The 19,035-nt window shown below is 43.4% G+C and overlaps 3 protein-coding genes across 4 annotated transcripts in view; 1 reads left to right on the top strand and 2 right to left on the bottom strand.

The window, feature by feature from the left end:
• LOC146968329 (uncharacterized) overlaps positions 1–19,035 on the top strand; it is a 139,425-nt gene that overhangs the window by 20,137 nt on the left and 100,253 nt on the right. The window lies entirely within an intron of this gene.
• On the bottom strand, positions 1,631–5,853 carry LOC146968335 (sialoadhesin-like). 2 transcript variants are annotated; one of them, XM_085759111.1, is made up of 6 exons: positions 5,823–5,853; positions 5,222–5,257; positions 4,673–4,936; positions 3,283–3,555; positions 1,921–2,070; positions 1,631–1,816 (listed from the first exon to the last, which is right to left on the bottom strand). In XM_085759111.1, the coding sequence occupies exons 1-6, from the start codon at positions 5,851–5,853 to the stop codon at positions 1,707–1,709; spliced, it is 864 nt and encodes a 287-aa protein (XP_085615237.1). In that variant the 3' UTR covers positions 1,631–1,706. The 2 variants fall into 2 exon arrangements, with proteins under 2 accessions (XP_085615237.1, XP_085615238.1); XM_085759112.1 differs by having other exon boundaries at positions 3,307–3,555.
• Positions 13,819–18,845, bottom strand: LOC146968334 (uncharacterized). Its single transcript, XM_085760325.1, has 5 exons — positions 18,815–18,845; positions 18,156–18,191; positions 16,789–17,052; positions 14,797–15,003; positions 13,819–14,694 (listed from the first exon to the last, which is right to left on the bottom strand). The coding sequence occupies exons 1-5, from the start codon at positions 18,843–18,845 to the stop codon at positions 14,588–14,590; spliced, it is 645 nt and encodes a 214-aa protein (XP_085616451.1). The 3' UTR covers positions 13,819–14,587.

The following is a 19,035-nucleotide window of genomic DNA, read 5'->3' as shown; positions in this document are numbered from 1 at the left end:
AGCCCTGTTCCACTACACAGTCACAGCTCCACTCAACTCAGTTCAGGTTCTTTTCCATTACAACTTGGTTCTTCATAGTTCCTCCTCAATGTTCTTCACAGCACCACTCAGTGCACACAATCAGACCTCTGAGATCAAATTAACTGATGAATGAAATGCAAAAATAACTGTTAAAGTTATGTAGTTATGAATTGAACAAAAATATAAATTCTCACTGAAAGAAAAAAAGAAAGAAGAAGAAGAAGAAGAAGAAAGAAAACACTTATCCATATAACACTTGTTTGATTGTTTTTTTCCCCCTACTTAACAGGTTACTCATACAACAACAGTTTCAACAGGTTACACCACCAGGTTGCCAGATACCACGGGATGCGAAACACCCAGTTGACTCATATCACTATGAAATCTGAAGAATCTGAAGAATAGTGGGAGAAATTACCAATCCGGAGCAGGGCAGGAGAAAGGGTTAAAAATAGGGAAACTCCCGTGTAAATCAGGAGTGTTGATAGATAACCTATATCACCGGTCACATGACACCTAATAGATAGATAGATAGATAGATAGATAGATAGATAGATAGATAGATAGATAGATAGATAGATAGATAGATAGATAGATAGATAGATAGATAGATAGATAGATAGATAGATAGATAGATAGATAGATAGATAGATATCTTTATTGGTAACATACAGAATGTTTTAGAAACAATAAAACATACGTCAACACAACTGCTACCAAAGGGATAAAAACACAAAAAAGCTGTCGGCTTATTTCCATTGTGGTCCCTGAGTGTGTGTGTCCGTGCGTGTCAGTGGGTGTAAGTGCATGTCCATGAAGGGAATGTGTGGGTGTGACTCCACACAGAGAAATCGGGGTGGGGGGACATATTTCAAAATACAGTTACAACTTGACAATATTAAAAATATACAAATACATAGCTCAAAGAAAAAGGAACAACGACCATCTTTTGATCTTAAACTAAAAAGTTGCTCTCAGCCAACCCTTGAGGGCAATTTTAAAGGAAGTAAGTGTACTCATGGCTTCATGGCTGAAGGCAGTCCATTGCTTGCCACGCATGCTGTGTATTTAAAAGTATTTTGCCCCATGTTTCTCTTAAATCTGACAGGTACCAGATTTAAGGATCTCCCCCTGGTGGCATGGTTGTGAACGTCACTGACTTTAGTAAAATAACTCTTCAAATAATCAGGTGCAGCATTATTTAAAATCCTATGGACCATACATAGTTTAATTTGAGTCACACGCTCCTCAACTCTGAGCCATTTAAGGCTGTCAAAGTGTTCAGGGAGGAGGTGAGTCCTAGGATGCAATTTAAGAATTATTCTAACTAATTTGTTTTGAGCAGACTGGAGCGTAGTTTTGAGTATTTTAGAGATAGCAGAGAACCAAGAAGAACAGGCATAATCGAAGTGACACTGCACCAGAGCGCCTGATAAATAAACTGTTTCTAATAAACTGTGAACTGGGTATCAGAGCTGATGAGACTAAAAGCCACAGAAGACAAGAAGACAAAAAGTAAAAAACCCATGTGACATTTTATTTGTTTTGTTTGTTCTGACAGCAGTAAAACATTTTTAAACCAAAACACGAAGCAGCTAAAAAAAATGAAGCAATAGAACCAAAGTATTGATAGTGATCAAAAAGCATTGATTATTGATAAATTGCAGCTTTAAACATGAATTCACTCAGAAGTCGTGCTCGGTGCTCGATGCCATGACATCATCATACTCCTCAGCCAATCCCTGCTTGGCTTCAGTGGAAAAGGTTGTTGCCATAGAGACGGATGGTTGGTTGTCTGTCATCAACAGGTGAAGATAGGAAAAGGTAGAAAAGATATTTATAATTGCTACAATCAATTAATCAATCAATCTACCAATCAGTCAATCAGTGGAGTGTTACCTGCTGTGGGTCTGCGGCGATACACAGACACCATGAGGACGGTGCAGATGAAGTACGGACTGAACACCACCAGGTATCGGACCACAAACAACACAAGCTGGAAGGAGGACGAGGCAGGGGGCGGAGCTCCAGAGGTGGGAGGGGTTGAACCTTTGAGTGGAGTCGAAGGAGAGAGAATCACACCGGAGGCCTGTATCATTAAGCAGGATTATCATCTTAGCGGGGTAACGGGGGTGGGGGGCGGGGTTTCTTGGAGGCAGAGCCATGGTGCTGGATTTCTCCGTTAGATTAATTTTTTCTTCCTTGTATTTTGATCATAACTCCTCGCAGGAAAAATACAGCACTTGATACGCTTCTCTGATACGTCAGCGCTCATGATTGTGATTGGTATGCCATTGTTGTGGATCGGTTCAGCTGGATAGGCTGGAGTAACCCGGTAGGTTGAGCTCACTTTGTGACACAGGCCTCTGATCAAGTAAATATTAGCTCCTGTTTGCAGTGTATCATGGGTATAAACAAACACTTCCCCAACCTGAGAGTTTCTGAATCAAAGTCAAATCAAATATCTAGTAATGTTAGCTTGTCCCGCATTTTAGCATTGATTTACAGGTTAGCTGCCTAATGTTAGCTAGTTTCCAAGTTTAACTTTAAAGCCCCTATAAATAACTTTAATAGTGTTTTGATTTTGGCGACCCCTGTGGACAAAAGCGCTATAGTTTTGCTGGAATGAAGACTGCATTTCCCATGAGCTCTAGCGCATATTGTCGTAAAGGCGCTTATCTGGCTCACATGTGCCATCTCCAGCCTGAGTGCCATAAATCATTTCTTCTGGTGGACCGACCCGACCACTGCCTCCTGAAGGTACAGAGTTACAGTATTTAAGAAACATCTGATCTTCTCACCGATGGCCTCATTTGTTATTGTGGGTCAAACAGAGATATCAGCAGAAACTAGAGACTTTGAATCGCAAATACAGCAGTAATAGCAATAAAAAAAACTGGAATATGCAATACATAGGTCCATGGGAGCCATAACTATCTGTAGACAAAATGATGTAATGCCCGTGGAGCAAATACAGAGTTCCTTTTTGTTATGAGACAAGCCAGCCCGGCGCTTAGCCCCACCCCTGAATGGCATGCTATGTAAAGAGGACGATTATGTTTATATCTGATACGCTGCACCACCGGCCCCATCTAGTGGCCAAACAACGTATTGGAATTTGCGATAGTGCTACTTTAAGTTACAATTTATCTAAATTAATTAAATTTCAACGATTATTAGCTGACTGATAGGACACCCTTTCATTCCCAGTGTTGGCTCATCATATGATTACCAATATAAAACATGTACCACTGTTAGCACATACTGGTGCTGAATCCCTCTGACCTGTGACAGTGACCCAGCTGGGTGGAGACCCTCCATGGCCTGTGATGTCACAGCTGTAGAGGCCTTCATCAGACTTGGTAACATGGTGGATGGTCATGTGACGTGTAGGCTCAGTCCTGATGAGGGAGCCATCTTTATAGAAAGCAGCTGGGGGGTTGGAGGGAGGGGTCTCCTTTGATTGACAGCTCAGAGTGACATCATGTCCCTCCATCACAGGGAGGACAGGACTCTGCAGGATCACTGGTCCACCTCAACACAGAGACAAAGTACAGCAGTTGATCCATTTCCACACAGCTTCATCAACACTGACTGATCTTATCAGTCCCTGTCAGCCCCTATTGTTTTCCTCAATGTTCTTCTTTCTTTCTTTCTTTCTTTCTTTCTTTCTTTCTTTCTTTCTTTCTTTCTTTCTTTCTTTCTTTCTTTCTTTCTTTCTTTCTTTCTTCTTCTGAGGAACTACTACTTCCCATCTCTATGCTTCCCATGCATAATAAATGCGCATTACCAATAAACAAATTACCAACATTTCCATGCTGTCAAGATGCAATTTATGTATTATCAGATTTTGTGACATTTTGACAATTTTTGAAAACTACCTTGACAACAGCTGCCTGGCCTGTGACTCCCTCAGTCTATTTGAGAAGCTACACACCAGGTCTCACTTCCAGACAATTAGGTCAGTGAGTTGGGGGCTGATTTTTGGTGTCAGAGGTTGTGGGTTCAAGTCCCAGCAAAGGTGATGATTATGATGCATCAAAATGCCAGATGTGCTCAACTAGTAACACGACAATAGTCCTGATGGTGGTGTTGCAGCATAAAAACTAAATTCCCACACACTATATTTAGCAGATATGCAGGAGAAACCCACTTAACACTCTCTCTCTCACACACAAACATATACACACACACACACTAGTCACACACGTTTATCTCAGTGGTCTGTCAATCAGCCCGGTCATCGGCCCCTTTCAGTGCCAGACTTAACTTTGTTTCTTAAATTGTGGTTAACGCTAACCCACCGCAGCTGCATCTTCTAAATAAATAATATTGCAAGTGGGGATTGAGGAAGTGACATCACTGCCTAGGAAACAGAAACACTGCAAAATAATAATAATAGTGTAACTAAACATTATATAGTTTTTATGTCTCGTCTCATTTTGGTCAACATTTTGGCAGAGTTTTATTTTGTAAACCACATTTAGTCTTGTTTTTATTCGTCAACAATGTTGCATTATATATTTCATTATAGTTAACGTCACATGACCTCCGTTTACTTTGCGTCTCATCTTGTTTTCGTCACGTGATAAAGGTTCGTTGGCGATGATATTTTGTCATAATTTTCGTTGACAAAAGCAACACCACTTACCAGTCACAGTGATGTTGATGCTGCTGCTGCTTGTTGCTCCCTCTCCAGACTCACACCAGTAAACTCCACTGTCAAATGGGTCAATGTAGCTGACTCTGCAAAGGGAACCAGTTGTTGTTCCCCAGGCATCACACTGAGTCCTCTGTCGTCTGGTTGTGTTCCTCATCACCTTCCATCCAGCAGAGCTGTCGTCCTCCTCACAGCTCAGAGACACTGAGTCTCCTTTAAAGAGCTGAGAGCTGCTGGGACTCACAGTCAGACGAGCTGAGAACAGATTATTTGTATTCAAACTAAATCTGATCATGTGTCTCCAGTTATTAGACATTGATGAAGAATTGAGCTCATTAGTTTTATTCTATCAACAGAGAGAGAGAGGACAGAGCTCTGAGCTCTGAGCTTTAACGTTGGTGTTGGAGCCTCAACAAGACGCCTCAGGACATTGATCATTGATCAACAGGATCAATACACTGATGCAGCTGATGATCAGTCAAACCTGAGTTCATCCTGTTGTTGGTCACATTCAGACTGAGAAAAGAGGCGTTCACTGACCTGTGTGTGTTGTGCAGCAGAGCAGAGACATCAGACCTGCAGAGACACAACAGTCAGGTTGAAAGAGGAAACACCGCAGCCTACATTTCCCACAATGCAACGTGACAGAGTGTGGTGTGTAACAGCCGGACTCTGCTGCCTGAGGAAGTGAAGTGTGACGGTGCAGACTGAGACTGAACCTCCACCTGTAAACTGACTCTGAGGAGAAAGATGCTCAACCGTCCCTTTAACAAACTACACTGGTTTTACAGTCGCCTCAAAGCATCATGGGAACTTTAGTAAAGACAAAGTAGCAGAAACGCACGCACATCCATAGACAACACTGTGTGCAGGTGCAGAGCCAAACTTTAGTAAAGACACCATCAGCTCTCTAAAAATCTCTATTCTAATGTATTATTCTCTGTTTTTATCAGTGTCACAGCCACAGAAACGTCATTTCATTCTTACATTCACTGCAAGGTGTATATTTTCTGAATGACAAATAAAACTGATATCTATCTATATCTATCTATGAGCAGAGGTCCGGTCCTGATGTTGGACTGGATCCACACAGAGACGTGACAGTGATGTAGAAACCAAAGCAGATGAAAGAGAAACTCACAGAGCAGCTTGAGCAGAGATGATTCCTCCATCCTGACTCTCCAACCAAGTCACAGCTGCTCTCTGATCAGCTCTAGTCACTGCACATTAAACCCTCCTCCTTCCTCTGTGGTTTCTGCTGCACTCTCCCCTACTACAGAGAACATCCTCACCATGATGCCTTCACTGACCCTCACACTGACACTGCACTGCTGTGTTTCTGATCACACAGATTCTGCTCTTTGGTTTTCCTCAGTCAGTTTGTTTCAATGAAGCTGATTAATGATCAGATGTGTATTATTGATCGTCTAAACGAGGCCTCACATTGATACAAACAGCTGCTTCTCAGAACAGAGGGCGGTCAGAGGAAGTGAGCTGCAGGTAGTGGTGTCTCTGTGCCCTCTACTCTGTGTCACCACTGAACTGTGGTCAGGATGTGACTATACATTGTTGTTGAAATGTGCATTGTTCTGTGCAATGTTTGCACGGCTGCATTTGAGTGTGCATTTGAAGACATCATACATGTTTGATGTCCACAGCTCTACCTTAAAGCTACAGTTGGTAACAGTTACTTAGTCATGTTTGCTGGAAATGTGATCATCATAGACGCTGCAGACATCCTGCAGTAAACCAGTTCACAGTGAAAGAGTAATAAGTGTTTTATTAATGATCCTTGTAGTTGGATATGAGGTCTGCTGCAGCAACCACTACAACTCTGCTTGCAGCAACTGGAGAACAGCATCAACCATGGCAGCAGATGATGAGCAGCACAAATCTCAAACACAGCACTTCCTCCCTTCTAGTGGTCTGGTGGTGCAACCATGTGACTATCAAAGCATAACAGCAGAACAGGAACTTGAAGGCCTGCAGAATGAATACAGGCTGGAACGAAAGTGGCGTTCATAGCACACTGATCATTTCCAATCACAGATGCACCACCTAGAAAAAATGGTTCTGCACCAAGGGTCCATCCACCATAGGGCACCAGGTCATACACTTGGAGTCTGCTACAACCTAATCACAACAACCTTATCACAAAAAACAAAGGAACTCAGATTTTACACTTGAACACCAACCCACACGACCCTGTGATTATAACTACCAGCCAGTGGAGATTGTGGAAAATTTCAAATACCTTGGAATCATTTTGGACAATACGATTCAGTTAGATTAAGATTCATTATGTTATTGAAATTCATTTTCACATTTCTGTTCCAGACAAAACACCAACACACATACACCACCAGAAAAATTAACATATACAAATCAACATCAACTTGGATAGGGGGATTGCTCTTGACAGCTGTTATGGACGGTTAGGTCTTTCCTGGGTTATTCATTTGTTGTTTTTGGAGCTGGTTGTGTGGTCATGTGATGCGCAGCTGTCAGGTGACTGTGATGTCACCTCTGGTGCAGTCGTTTGGCGCGAGCGGTCATTTGACACACCTGGGAGACGCTGCCACAGACCGACAGACACACTGTGAGAGTGAACACCACACACACCAGACTGCCGTGATAGAGACAGATTCAGATTCAGCTTTATTTGTCCTTTACAAGGAAACTTGTTTTCTGCCCCCGTACGCAACACACAACCTCAAGATACATAAATACATATGTGACAGTTGAGGTTCCTGTCACTATGCCTCCAATTGATCATGTGCCCTGGCTACTTGGCCAAGGGGATGTCCCTTTGGGTGACTGGCAAGCGTGCATAACTCTTACCCGGGAGGTGAGGGTTTCATCCCCGCCCGGAGCCCTCTTCACCTTGCCACACTAACATTACATCACCCACCCATACACATTAAACAGGAACACACATTTAGCGACGCAATCTATTTAGTTCTGTTATAGCAGAGGGGACGAAGCTTCAGCTGAACTTGACCCTCTTCCAGGTCCTGTACCGGCGTCCAGATGGAAGCAGCACAAAGTACAGATTTAGGGGGTGACTGGGGTCATGTTTGTATGTTATAGTTCACAATAATGAATTATCATGTTTGTAGGTTATAGTTATAATCTCAGCCTATCTCAGATGTATTACAACGTGGGTGGAACATGACATAGTTTTGTTGTATTTGTGTTGTTATTGTTGTTATTACCATGTTAAACCTCAGCAGCAGCTGAATGTTCAGTTTTCATGTAAAAACCTCAGAGTGATGGTTCAGTCTCCTGCTGCTGAGAACCGGACTGGCAGCTTTTGTTGACGTTACGCCATCATGACTTCGGCAGGTGCATCGTCCTCATCGTTCAGCTCCTCCTTCAGAGGGTGGAGTCAGTCAGAGAGGAGGAAGAAGTAGACGACGGCCAGAGCAGCTCTGGGACGAGAGCAAGTCTGTTTCACTGACAGAGTGCTCAGCGGCTTCTACTCCTGTTTGACATTAACGGGCATTAAAGAGTAGAAGTAGCAGAAGAAAAAGAAGATGTGTTCCTCCTCCTCAGTGTTGTTGGTCTCTCTGTGTCTCCTGATGTGTCTGCGTCCATGTCTGTCCTCTGATGGTAAGGAACTGAACTCTCTTTATCGTTACCATAATTACCATGGTTACTGTAGTTATCAGGATTACTGTAGTTTTACTGTAGTTACAGTACTAACTGTGGTTACTGTACTCTTTGAGTCTCTGTTGAGTTGTCGTCAGTCGTTCTTTGTCTCAACATGGTCAATCACTTCCTGTTGTTTGGCTCCATGTCAGATCAACAGATTTTCAGAGGTTAAAGGTCAGGAGACCAAGACCAGCACCAGGTCTGGTACCAGAACAAGACCAGGACTCACTGTAGGGTCCTGGTGTGATGGTGTGTTTAGGTGCAGTGCACACGAGGCTGCCTCGTGTCCTGTGATAGTGCCGTTCTCTTCCTGGTTGATGACGGCAGTCCATCATGTGACACTAGACTACTATATAACACTCTGAAACTGTAACTACAACAGGGACAGCAATGGGCTCTATGCACAGCTCCACTCCTTCCTGAAATAAGCCAGCTCCTTTATTTCCTGTCTTACATAATTGGACAAACTGATTAATCCAGGTGTGTCTGACCTCACAACAATGGTCAGGCACACCTGGATTAATCAGTTGGTCCAATAATGTAAGACAGGAAATAAAGGAGCTGGCTTATTTCAGGAAGGAGTGGAGCTGTGCATAGAGCCCATTAAAACACAGTCCCACTAAACAATTTCCAGTCTAAAATAATTTTCAATTTGGTTCAAAAGTGAAAGAATAGTAACTGTCTATATCTCACCTAGACGTCCTATTAACTTCTATTAGACAGGAAATTGTACAACTAGCTATCCCCCCCTTCTTGCCATGTGCAAAGTTAACACAGGAAGGTTTATTTTATCAAACAACATAAAGTGGGAACACACTCTTTTGGATTAAAATCCCCAACATGCAAAATAAAAAATCACTTATTTGTCCCTCACATGAATGAGCTGCTTATATAGTTCCTCCACAGCAGCGATCTGCTGTTTAATCTCACTCCATCAAGTACAAACCCGTCCACATTCCGTTTGTAGTGTATTCATAAGTGTATGTGTGTGCTACCCAGGTGGAGTGTGTATGTTCGTGTATGTGTCAGTCCCAGTTTTTTTTCTGTCCAGTTCAGGTGTTTGTCTTCTTAGTTGTCTCTTCCTGTTTTATTTCGAAGTCTGGTGTCATCCCTGTGTCCATGTCAAGTTCCTGTGTAATTGTGTGCTCCGCCCTAATATGTTTCACCCATGTCTAATTGTCTCCCCTCCCCTTTGTGTATTTAAGCTGCATCCTCCTTCCCTTCTGTGCCAGATCATCTTGTCATTTTGTCAGCGTTCCAGCCGTTTGTTTTTCCCTGAGTGATTCCGAGTGTATTACCTTTTTTGTTCCCAAGACTTGCGAGAATTGCCTGCCGGACCTCTGTACCTCTGCCATGTTTCCCGAGTTCCTGGTTTTGACTTCTGCTTCATGAAATGATTTTGATTCAGCCTGACCCACCAGTTCCGTCTCTGTGTCCTCAGCCTAGTGCTTGATCATCATCATCATCAGTTCCAGGAGTGAAATCTTCACAATGAAAAATACTGGAAACTTCTTCTGCTTGCTCTCGTCCTGGACAGGGATTGACTGGCCCAACTCAACACTAAAGATAAACGGGAAAAATAAGGGAAAAAACAAAAAGCAAATCAGCCATAATACTGACCACATGATGGAATAATTAATTATATCAATGCCATTAAGCATCAGTCACCATTAATGTGTTTTTAAACGGTTTTACAGTGGGTACGGAAAGTATTCAGCCCCTTTAAATTTTTCACTCTTTATTTCATTGCAGCCATTTGCTAAAATCAAAAAAGTTCATTTTATTTCTCATTAATGTACACTCAGCACCCCATCTTGACAGAAAAAAACTGAAATGTAGAAATTTTTGCAGATTTATTAAAAAAGAAAAACTGAAATATCACATGGTCATAAGTAACCCTTTGCTGTGACACTCATATTTAACTCGCATGCTGTCCATTTCTTCTGATCCTCCTTGAGATGGTTCTACTCCTTCATTGGAAGTTACAAAAGAATTTCTGCAGCATTCAAGGTTCCTAAGAGCACAGTGGCCTCCATAATCCTTAAATGGAAGAAGCTTGGGACGACCAGAACTCTTCCTAGACCTGGCCGTCCAGCCAAACTGAGCAATCGTGGGAGAAGAGCCTTGGTGAGAGAGGTAAAGAAGAACCCAAAGATCACTGTGGCTGAGCTCCAGAGATGCAGTGGGGAGATGGGAGAAAGTTCCACAAAGTCAACTATCACCGCAGCCCTCCACCGTCGAGGCTTTATGGCAGAGTGGCCCGACGGAAGCCTCTCCTCAGTGCAAGACATATGAAAGCCTGCATAGAGTTTGCCAAAAAACACATGAAGGACTCCCAGACTATGAGAAATAGGATTCTCTGGTCTGATGAGACCAAGATTTAACTTTTTGGCATTAATTCTAAAGCGGTATGTGTGGAGAAAACCAGGCACTGCTCATCACCTGCCCAATACAAAGGGCTGCAGTGATAGAGAAGAACAATTTAATGTGACACTAATTGCATGGTTGACCATTGCCATCATAGAAATGATCAATTATCCAAGTGTTGTTAGAAATCATTGATTATCAGTCCACATTTAAGTTACGTTTGGACCCACGCTTGTCCCAAACTTCCTGTTTGTCTTTGTCTTTTGTGATCAACAGTGACAGTGAAACCTGAAGGAGACGCCACTCTTCCATGTCGAGGCCCCAAAGATGCTAACATCACAGTGATAATGTGGAACAAACCTGTTCTGGAGTCAGAAGGTTACGTCTTCTACTACAGAGACAACCGCTTGTATCCACACTTCCTGCATCCGTCTTATCGTGGTCGAGTGGAGCTGAAAGATCCAGAGATGAAGAACGGAGACGTTTCTGTGCTTCTGAAGAATGTCACCTTTAACGATGCTGGGAGATACAAGTGTGTTGTAAAAGGACAAAACACATCTGAACAGACTAGTAACATCACCCTGAAGGTTCAAGGTGAGTTTGATGAACCTGTTCACACCTGAGAGGTGGTCACATGACATCACTGGTTCTGATGCTCAGGTTTGTGTGTGTTTAAATTGATTTATTTAGCACAATAATGCATTAAAAACACACAGTGCAAGGAGGGAACAAAGTCCTCACAGGCTTACCTGTATACAAAGTGTGTGTGTGTGTTTCTCTGTTTCAGTCTCAGTGAACATCACAGCTGGACAGTCTGTCTCTCTGTCATGTCGAGCTCCCAGAAACACTGAGATCACAGGTGTAGAGTGGACCAGACCTGGACTGGATCAAGAATATGTGATGTTGTACCGGAACAATGAGTCTGTTACACAGCACCAGCTTCCATCATTTAAAGACCGGGTGGAGCTGGAGGACAGAGAGATGAAGGACGGAGACGTGTCCATGATCCTGAAGAACGTGACCAGTAACGACTCAGGAACATACGAGTGTCGAGTCTTCCACACTGAGGCAGAGAGCAGCAGTGGATCCAGTTTAAAGTCAGATCTCGTCAACATCGTCCACCTGCAGGTCCATCAGTCAGGTGAGTCCCAGAGTCCAGACTCTGTTGTGTTCTTCACTCATCACCGACCTGACAGCTGATACCTCACTCTGCTTCTCTCTGCAGGAGGAACAGGGGAGAGAGGAGACAAGGAGGGAGGAGGCAAGGAGGAAAACACAGGACTTGGAGTTGGTCTCATTGTCATTGTTGTTGTTGGTGGTGGTGGTTTTGTTGCTTTTGTTGCTTTTGTTGCTTTTGTTGCTGTTATCGTCTATAAAAAATATAGAAAACCCACACAGCCTGAATATGAGGCAGCTGAGACTGCAGAGAGTCCGTTGTGATCCATGAATGGGTCTGGAGGAACCGGGACCACAGACCCAGGATCAGAGGTCTGGAGGAACCGGGACCACAGACCCAGGATCAGAGGGTCTGGAGGAACCGGGACCACAGACCCAGGATCAGAGGGTCTGGAGGAACCGGGACCACAGACCCAGGATCAGAGGGTCTGGAGGAACCGGGACCACAGACCCAGGACCAGAGGGTCTGGAGGAACCGGGACCACAGACCCAGGATCAGAGGGTCTGGAGGAACTGGGACCACAGACCCAGGATCAGCTGTGACCCTGTTGACCTGAACCAGACTCCATCCAGACAGGAGCAGGTTTCACTGAGGACTGATCCTGAGACGTTTCTGAGTCTGGACTGATGGTCTGGTTCTCACTATGAACTCATGGAGGAGGAGGATTAGTGGAGGATGTTTCAGTTTGTAAATAATCATAACAACAAGAATGTAAATGCAGCTGGTTTGTTGTGTGTAAATAGAAACTGTGTGTTTGTCTCTTCTTGCTCTGGTTTGACCTGATCTGATCTACATCACCTGAGCAGCTCCAACTTGAGTTTTAAACACTCACATCCTGATTCAATCTGTTATTGATTGATTTGTTGATTGATTGATTGATTTTATAGTGTCAGATGTCCAGTGTGTCAGGTGCTGCCCCCTGCTGGCTGCTGCTGCAGGTAACACCTCCAGGCTGTAACATGATCCTTCATGGGTGCAGCTGTGTGTTTACCAGAAACGGCTCTCAGCTCTCAGGGAGTGAAAGTGAAAGTGTTGTGAGACATTCAGGGGAATTCACTGTTTTATTATATCATTATACATTTCAAAAGATTACAAACAGGACATTGTTTGTCTGACAGTCACAGAGAGTCTGACTGGATCTCTGACGATTAATCACTGATAATCAATGAGTTCAAGTCTTGATGATGCTGTGAAGCTGTTTGTGTCTGACTGTTTTACATTTAGTAAAACCACATGTTGATCATCTGAACTCTCTCTGATGTCACTTCCTGTTTCTGTGAATCTCAGTATCTCATATGAATGAAAGAAATAAATGAATGTATAAACACAGAAAATACTTTTTTCTTCATTTTGACCAAACTTCAGTTCAGTTCTTCCATAAACTGATCTGAGAGCAGCTCTACAGAGTCTCAGTCCAGTTGAAGTGTGGTGCTGCCCCCTGCTGGCTGCTGCTGCAGGTGAGCTCTGCTCTGCTCTGCTCTGCTCTGCTCTGCTCTGCTTTATAGAAACCAACTCACTGACTGTTGTAGTGGTAAAGCCCTGTTCCACTACACAGTCACAGCTCCACTCAACTCGGTTCAGGTTCTTTTCCATTACAACTTGGTTCTTCATAGTTCCTCCTCAATGTTCTTCACAGCACCACTCAGTAAACACAATCAGACCTCTGAGATCAAATTAACTGATGAATGAAATGCAAAAATAACTGTGCAAGGAATGTAGTTATGAATTTAACAAAAATATAAATTCTCACTGAAAGAAAACACTTCTCCATATAACACTTGTTTGATTGTTTTTTTTCTACTTAACAGGTTACTCATCCAACAACAGTTTCAACAGGTTACACCACCAGGTTGCCAGATACCATGGGATGCGAAACACCCAGTTGACTCACATCACTATGAAATCTGAAGAATCTGAAGAATAGTGGGAGAAATTACCAATCCGGAGCAGGGCAGGAGAAAGGGTTAAAAATAGGGAAACTCCTGTGTAAATCAGGAGTGTTGATAGATAACCTATGTCAACCGGTCACATGACACCTAATAAACTGTTTCTAATAAACTGTGCACTGGGTATCAGAGCTGATGAGACTAAAAGTCACAGAGGACAAGAAGAAAACAAAGTTACATCCCATGTGACATTTTATTTTTTTGTATGTTTGTTTGTTTTGACAGCAGAAAAACATTTTTAAACCAAAGCATGAAGCAGCTAAACAACTGGCGGCAGTTGGTAATGAAATTGGTTGGGTGGGCTAACAAATTATACCCATTAAATGGTTACCACAGCAGTAAAAAAAAATAGGTTAACATCCATATGACTGGCACAAATGTATAGCAACTACACACAAGAAAGGATCAAGTCCAAAAAAAAATCGGCCTGTGGGCTGAATAAAGTTAGCCCAAATGGTCGGCAAGTGGCGAGGGCGGGACATGGCACCTGTCAATCATCTACACTCGTAAAATGAATGAGAGCCCATTCAGAGATATCCAATTTGATACTGTTGCCACTTCGATTTTCACTAAGACTTCTAACAATCTCTTGTATGTTATTTAGACAATAACCTTCTCATCTTTAGTATAATGTAGGGACGGCTTACTCCTGCTAGCTCATTGATACCAGCCGTCACTGGGCATAACGGGTATAAAGTAGCCTATTATAGTGACCAGTAAGCATTGATTATTGATGAACTGCAGCTTTAAACATATATTCACTCAGAAGTCGTGCTCAATGCCCGATGCCATGACATCATCGTATTCCTCAGCCAATCCCTGCTTGGCTTCACTGGACAGGGCTGCCATGGAGATGGATGGTTGGTTATCTGACATTAACAGGTGACGGTAGGAAAAGGTAGACATAACATATTTATGAATGTTATAATCAATCAATCAATCAATCAATCAATCAATCAGTGGAGTGTTACCTGTGGGTCTGCGGCGATACACAGACACCATGAGGACGGTGCAGATGAAGTACGGACTGAACACCACCAGGTATCGGACCACGAACAACACAAGCTGGAAGGAGGACGAGGCAGGGGGCGGAGCTCCAGAGGTGGGAGGGGGAGGGGGGGAGGCAGAGGGAGGGTCAGGGGGGGAGGGATGGGGCGGGGGTGCACCTTTGAGTGGAGCTGTGGGAGAGAGAATCACACCTGGTCAGGTAAATATCAGCTCCTATCAACAAACTAAAGACGGAAGATCATGTTGTTTCTAAGTTTAGTTATAGCTTAGTTAGTCTGGCCTGACGGAAGTGCGTTGCTGCGATTAGCCTCTGATTGGTCGGAACGAGCCACCCGGCGGAAGTCCCGCCTCCGTGCTGCAGCTTTCACTAGGTGCGTTTCCATCAGCTGTTTAGATGCATCGAGATGTATCGCATCGGAAAATGATGATGGAAACGCTGTGATTCGAATAAAAATCCCCTGATTCGCACAAACTGAAATACGCTGCTATGGCCGGGTTTTGGTTGATGATTCGAATTAAGTGACGTAGCCACTTTCACCCCATCTGCTCCTGTGTTTGCAGTTCACTCACAAGACAACATCAGGGTTTCACTACATGTAGCCTAATTAATTGTGGCGACGGCAAAATAAAAGCCCCCACACACCTTCATAATGATGTTACTGCACTTCTTCAGTAAAAACCAAACTAATCAACCAGCGCATCCAGCGTTTATCATTAATAAAGTCTGTGGCGGCTGCAACTCTCTGTCTCTCTGTCTCTGTCTCTCTCTCTCTCTCTCTACAGGTCGCGTTATGAAGGTAATAAACATATGCGCTAAATCGCGCTAATGTGTTCAAATCAGACCGTCAGTCCGTCCGGGGGGGGGGGGGGCAAAGTCCGTAGATGGAAACACACACGATTTGAATTTCTTTTAATGCGCATTTCCCAGTATTTCGAATCACTTTGGATGGAAACATAGCTACAGTCCGTCGCCGGTAAAGGGAAACATCAACAAACAACAACAGGAACCGAACCATGGATTTATTATACATCCGTGTCTTGAACTGAACAGAGGAAGACATATCCGTCAGCGGTTGCCGACCGCCGTTAAACCGAACAGAAGAATAAACATTCGTCAACGGTTGCCGACCGTCGTTACACCGCGGACCCAAATTCAGTTTCCAACCGGCAATATGTTGCAAGCGCACCGTTGCTATGGCACCAACCGCAGCGATTATGACTGGTTGAAAAAATTCCAAACTGCCGGAGTGTTAGCTAATGTAGCCGATGTTAATCTGGCCTTCTGCGAAGTGTTTTCGGTATGGACTGCCCCAGGTGGGGTTTGAACCCTGGTCTCAGGCACGGTGGGCAACAAAGCAAACCATTTTGCCAAGAGGTCAATGACCGCTTGTCAGTTGGGTTTGCACGTCCTTTATGGGTGGGTGAGAGCACCCGGGCCCTCCGTTATACTAACATTAGCTAGTTCCGACGTAGTTTTGAGTTATAATTCAATCACCTAATGTCGGCCGGTTCAGTTTAGCAAACTCATGTTAGCTACTAGCTAGATACTGACAGTAGAAGTAAGTTACAATATAGCCATTTAACGTTAGCTGGTTCCAACTACTTTCTACATTTACTAGATTAGCTATACGCGCTATAATAAAAAAAAAATTACAACTTCCTACCTCAGGTGCAATCTTCTTCATCAAGTGCAGTCTATATGTGTATTTGTTTGTTAGGATTGATTGTAATGTAGCCTATGTGTCTAACACTTTGCAGGAGCACACATTATTTAGTTGTATATTTTGTCTCTTCTTATACAATAACAATGAAGGTAAACTTGACTCTAGCTGACCACTTGCCCTTTCATTCCCAGTGTTAGCTTTTTGTATCATTACTTATATAAAGTAGGCTACACATAAAAGAACACATTTCCACACAGCTTCATCAACACTGACTCCACAGTCTGATCTTACCAGTCACAGTGATGGTGATGCTGTTACTTGTTGCTCCCTTTCCGGACTCACACCAGTAAACTCCACTGTCAAATGGGTCGACATAGCTGATGTTACAGGTCGGACCTTTTGGTCTTCCCCATCCAGCTCCACACGGACTCCTCTGTCTTCTGGAAGTGTTCCTCATCACCTTCCATCCAGCAGAGCCGTCGTCCTCCTCACATCTCAGAGACACTGAGTCATCCTCGAAGAACTGAGATTTGTTGGGACTCACAGTCAGACGAGCTGAGAAGGAAACAGCCTGATGTCAACGAGGTCACTAGAACAGAAATAATACATTATTCTGTAACACAAATACCTTATTTGCCATGGCGGCATAAAGCGAGACAGCAGCGACCGCTCTCGGCAGCAGGGCAATACTACCTGTGTGTACGCTTACTTATGACTGTGTCACTAAGGGAAGCGAAGAGACATGTGTATGATCATCGTTGTCTCTTGGACATTTGTGGAAATGACCATTAAAACATATGACATCTGCAGACGGCTCACCCTCACATGTTGGCTGACTGGAAAGGTCAGTTCACAAATTCTGCTTTTAAATCTGGGGACTTGACCGCATACAGACTGGCAAGACCAAATCTGATCTGATCTCAGCACTACTATTACTGAATAATTCCTAAACACTGTGGTACTGATACTTGTTGGGGGAACAATATTGTAATTCTTGTCACAACTTAAAAGAATAATTCACCCAAAATTCAAATTTCCCTCATTATCTCCTCCCCCTCATGTGGACTAAGGGCTGGGAGAAGTTTCAGAGTCCTCCGTGGCTTCTCTGAGTTACAGGGGGTCTCGGCGTAGCAGTGCATGTCCATATAACGGTTGCAAATGGATACCAACTGTCTTGGTAACAAAAAGACACACCAAAAAACATCCAGATACCTCCATGCTTTTGGACAGACCATGAAGTGGAGCTTCCGCTACAAAACAAGCTTGAAATATAGACTTATTTAATTTTTTTTCGGGACAATTTCGCATTTCAGGGCTTCAATACAAGACGGACATTACGTACGAGCACTATGGAGGTATCAGGATGTTTTTTGGTGTGTCTCTTTGTTATGAAGACAGTTGGTATCCATTTGCAACCGTCATATGGACATGCACTGCTACGCCGAGACCCCCTGTAACTCAGAGAAGCCACGGAGGACTCTGAAACTTCTCCCAGCCCTTAGTCCACATGAGGGGGAGGAGTTATTAACATTATACTCATATAAACCAGATTTTAATTGTCAGTGGTGTTGCTGCTGTTACTCTCGTACCTCGTACTCTACACCCTCCCTCTTCTCTTAATGCAGCTTCCACAGAAGAATGAGCAGGAGTTCACTCACCTGTGTGTGTTGTGCAGCAGAGTAGAGACACCAGACCTGCAGAGACACAACAGTCAGCTTCACACTCAGCAAGAGGAAACAGACAGAGGTGGGTTTGGTTTACTGAGGTGGAGTGAGAACTGAAAGGAGGAAATGGTTTTTATGATGTCTAATGTGAGTTTATACAAAACTACGAGACAAAACCCGGGGTTCCACCCAGGTGATTGTCTTGTTGTTTTCTTCTCGGTGGGTTTATATGTTGAATAATTGTCAAACCTGTAGTCTAATATTTCTCTAAGTGTGGTGATATCACTACGACAGATAACGACCACACTACCGTCACCACAGACCGAGTACCGACCTCGACTGAGTTTCAGGTTGGTGGAAAAAAAAAAGCTTTTTAGAAACAGCATGAGTTTGATGTGAGACAATTTGAATTAAATCAGGGAACAGAACCGTATTAAAATGTCTGAAGTTGGGGTGCCGTTTAGCTCAGTGGGTTGAGATGCCCTACTTGCAGAGGCTACAGTCCTTTCTGCAGTGGCCCCAGATCAAATCCAGACTCAGGTGGCCCTTTACTACATGTCATTCCCCTTCTCTCTGCCTCCCCATTTCCTATCTGTCTCGACTATACCTTCGATTTTTAAATTCAATTTTGAAATGAAGACAAATTAACTTACAGAGAAGCTTCAGCAGAGACGTTTCCTCCATCCTGACTGCCCGATTACAACGTTCAAGCTGCTTTCTGATCAGTCTAAAAACAGATCTCGTTTCCTTCTTGTGGTTACGTAGGTGTTACATAGAATGAGTGTCTGAATTTAACTGCAATAAAACAATGAGCTCAGGTGTAGTGTTTGAAGTGAAAACATAAGGACAGAAACATCAGTTAAGACAGAATTTA

Source organism: Trachurus japonicus, chromosome 18 (assembly GCF_045865225.1).
Source record: "Trachurus japonicus isolate A0001 chromosome 18, Traja_1.0".
NCBI lineage: Eukaryota > Metazoa > Chordata > Actinopteri > Carangiformes > Carangidae > Trachurus > Trachurus japonicus.
Note: the sequence above shows the minus strand (reverse complement) of the source record. Positions and strands in the feature narration are given on the sequence as shown.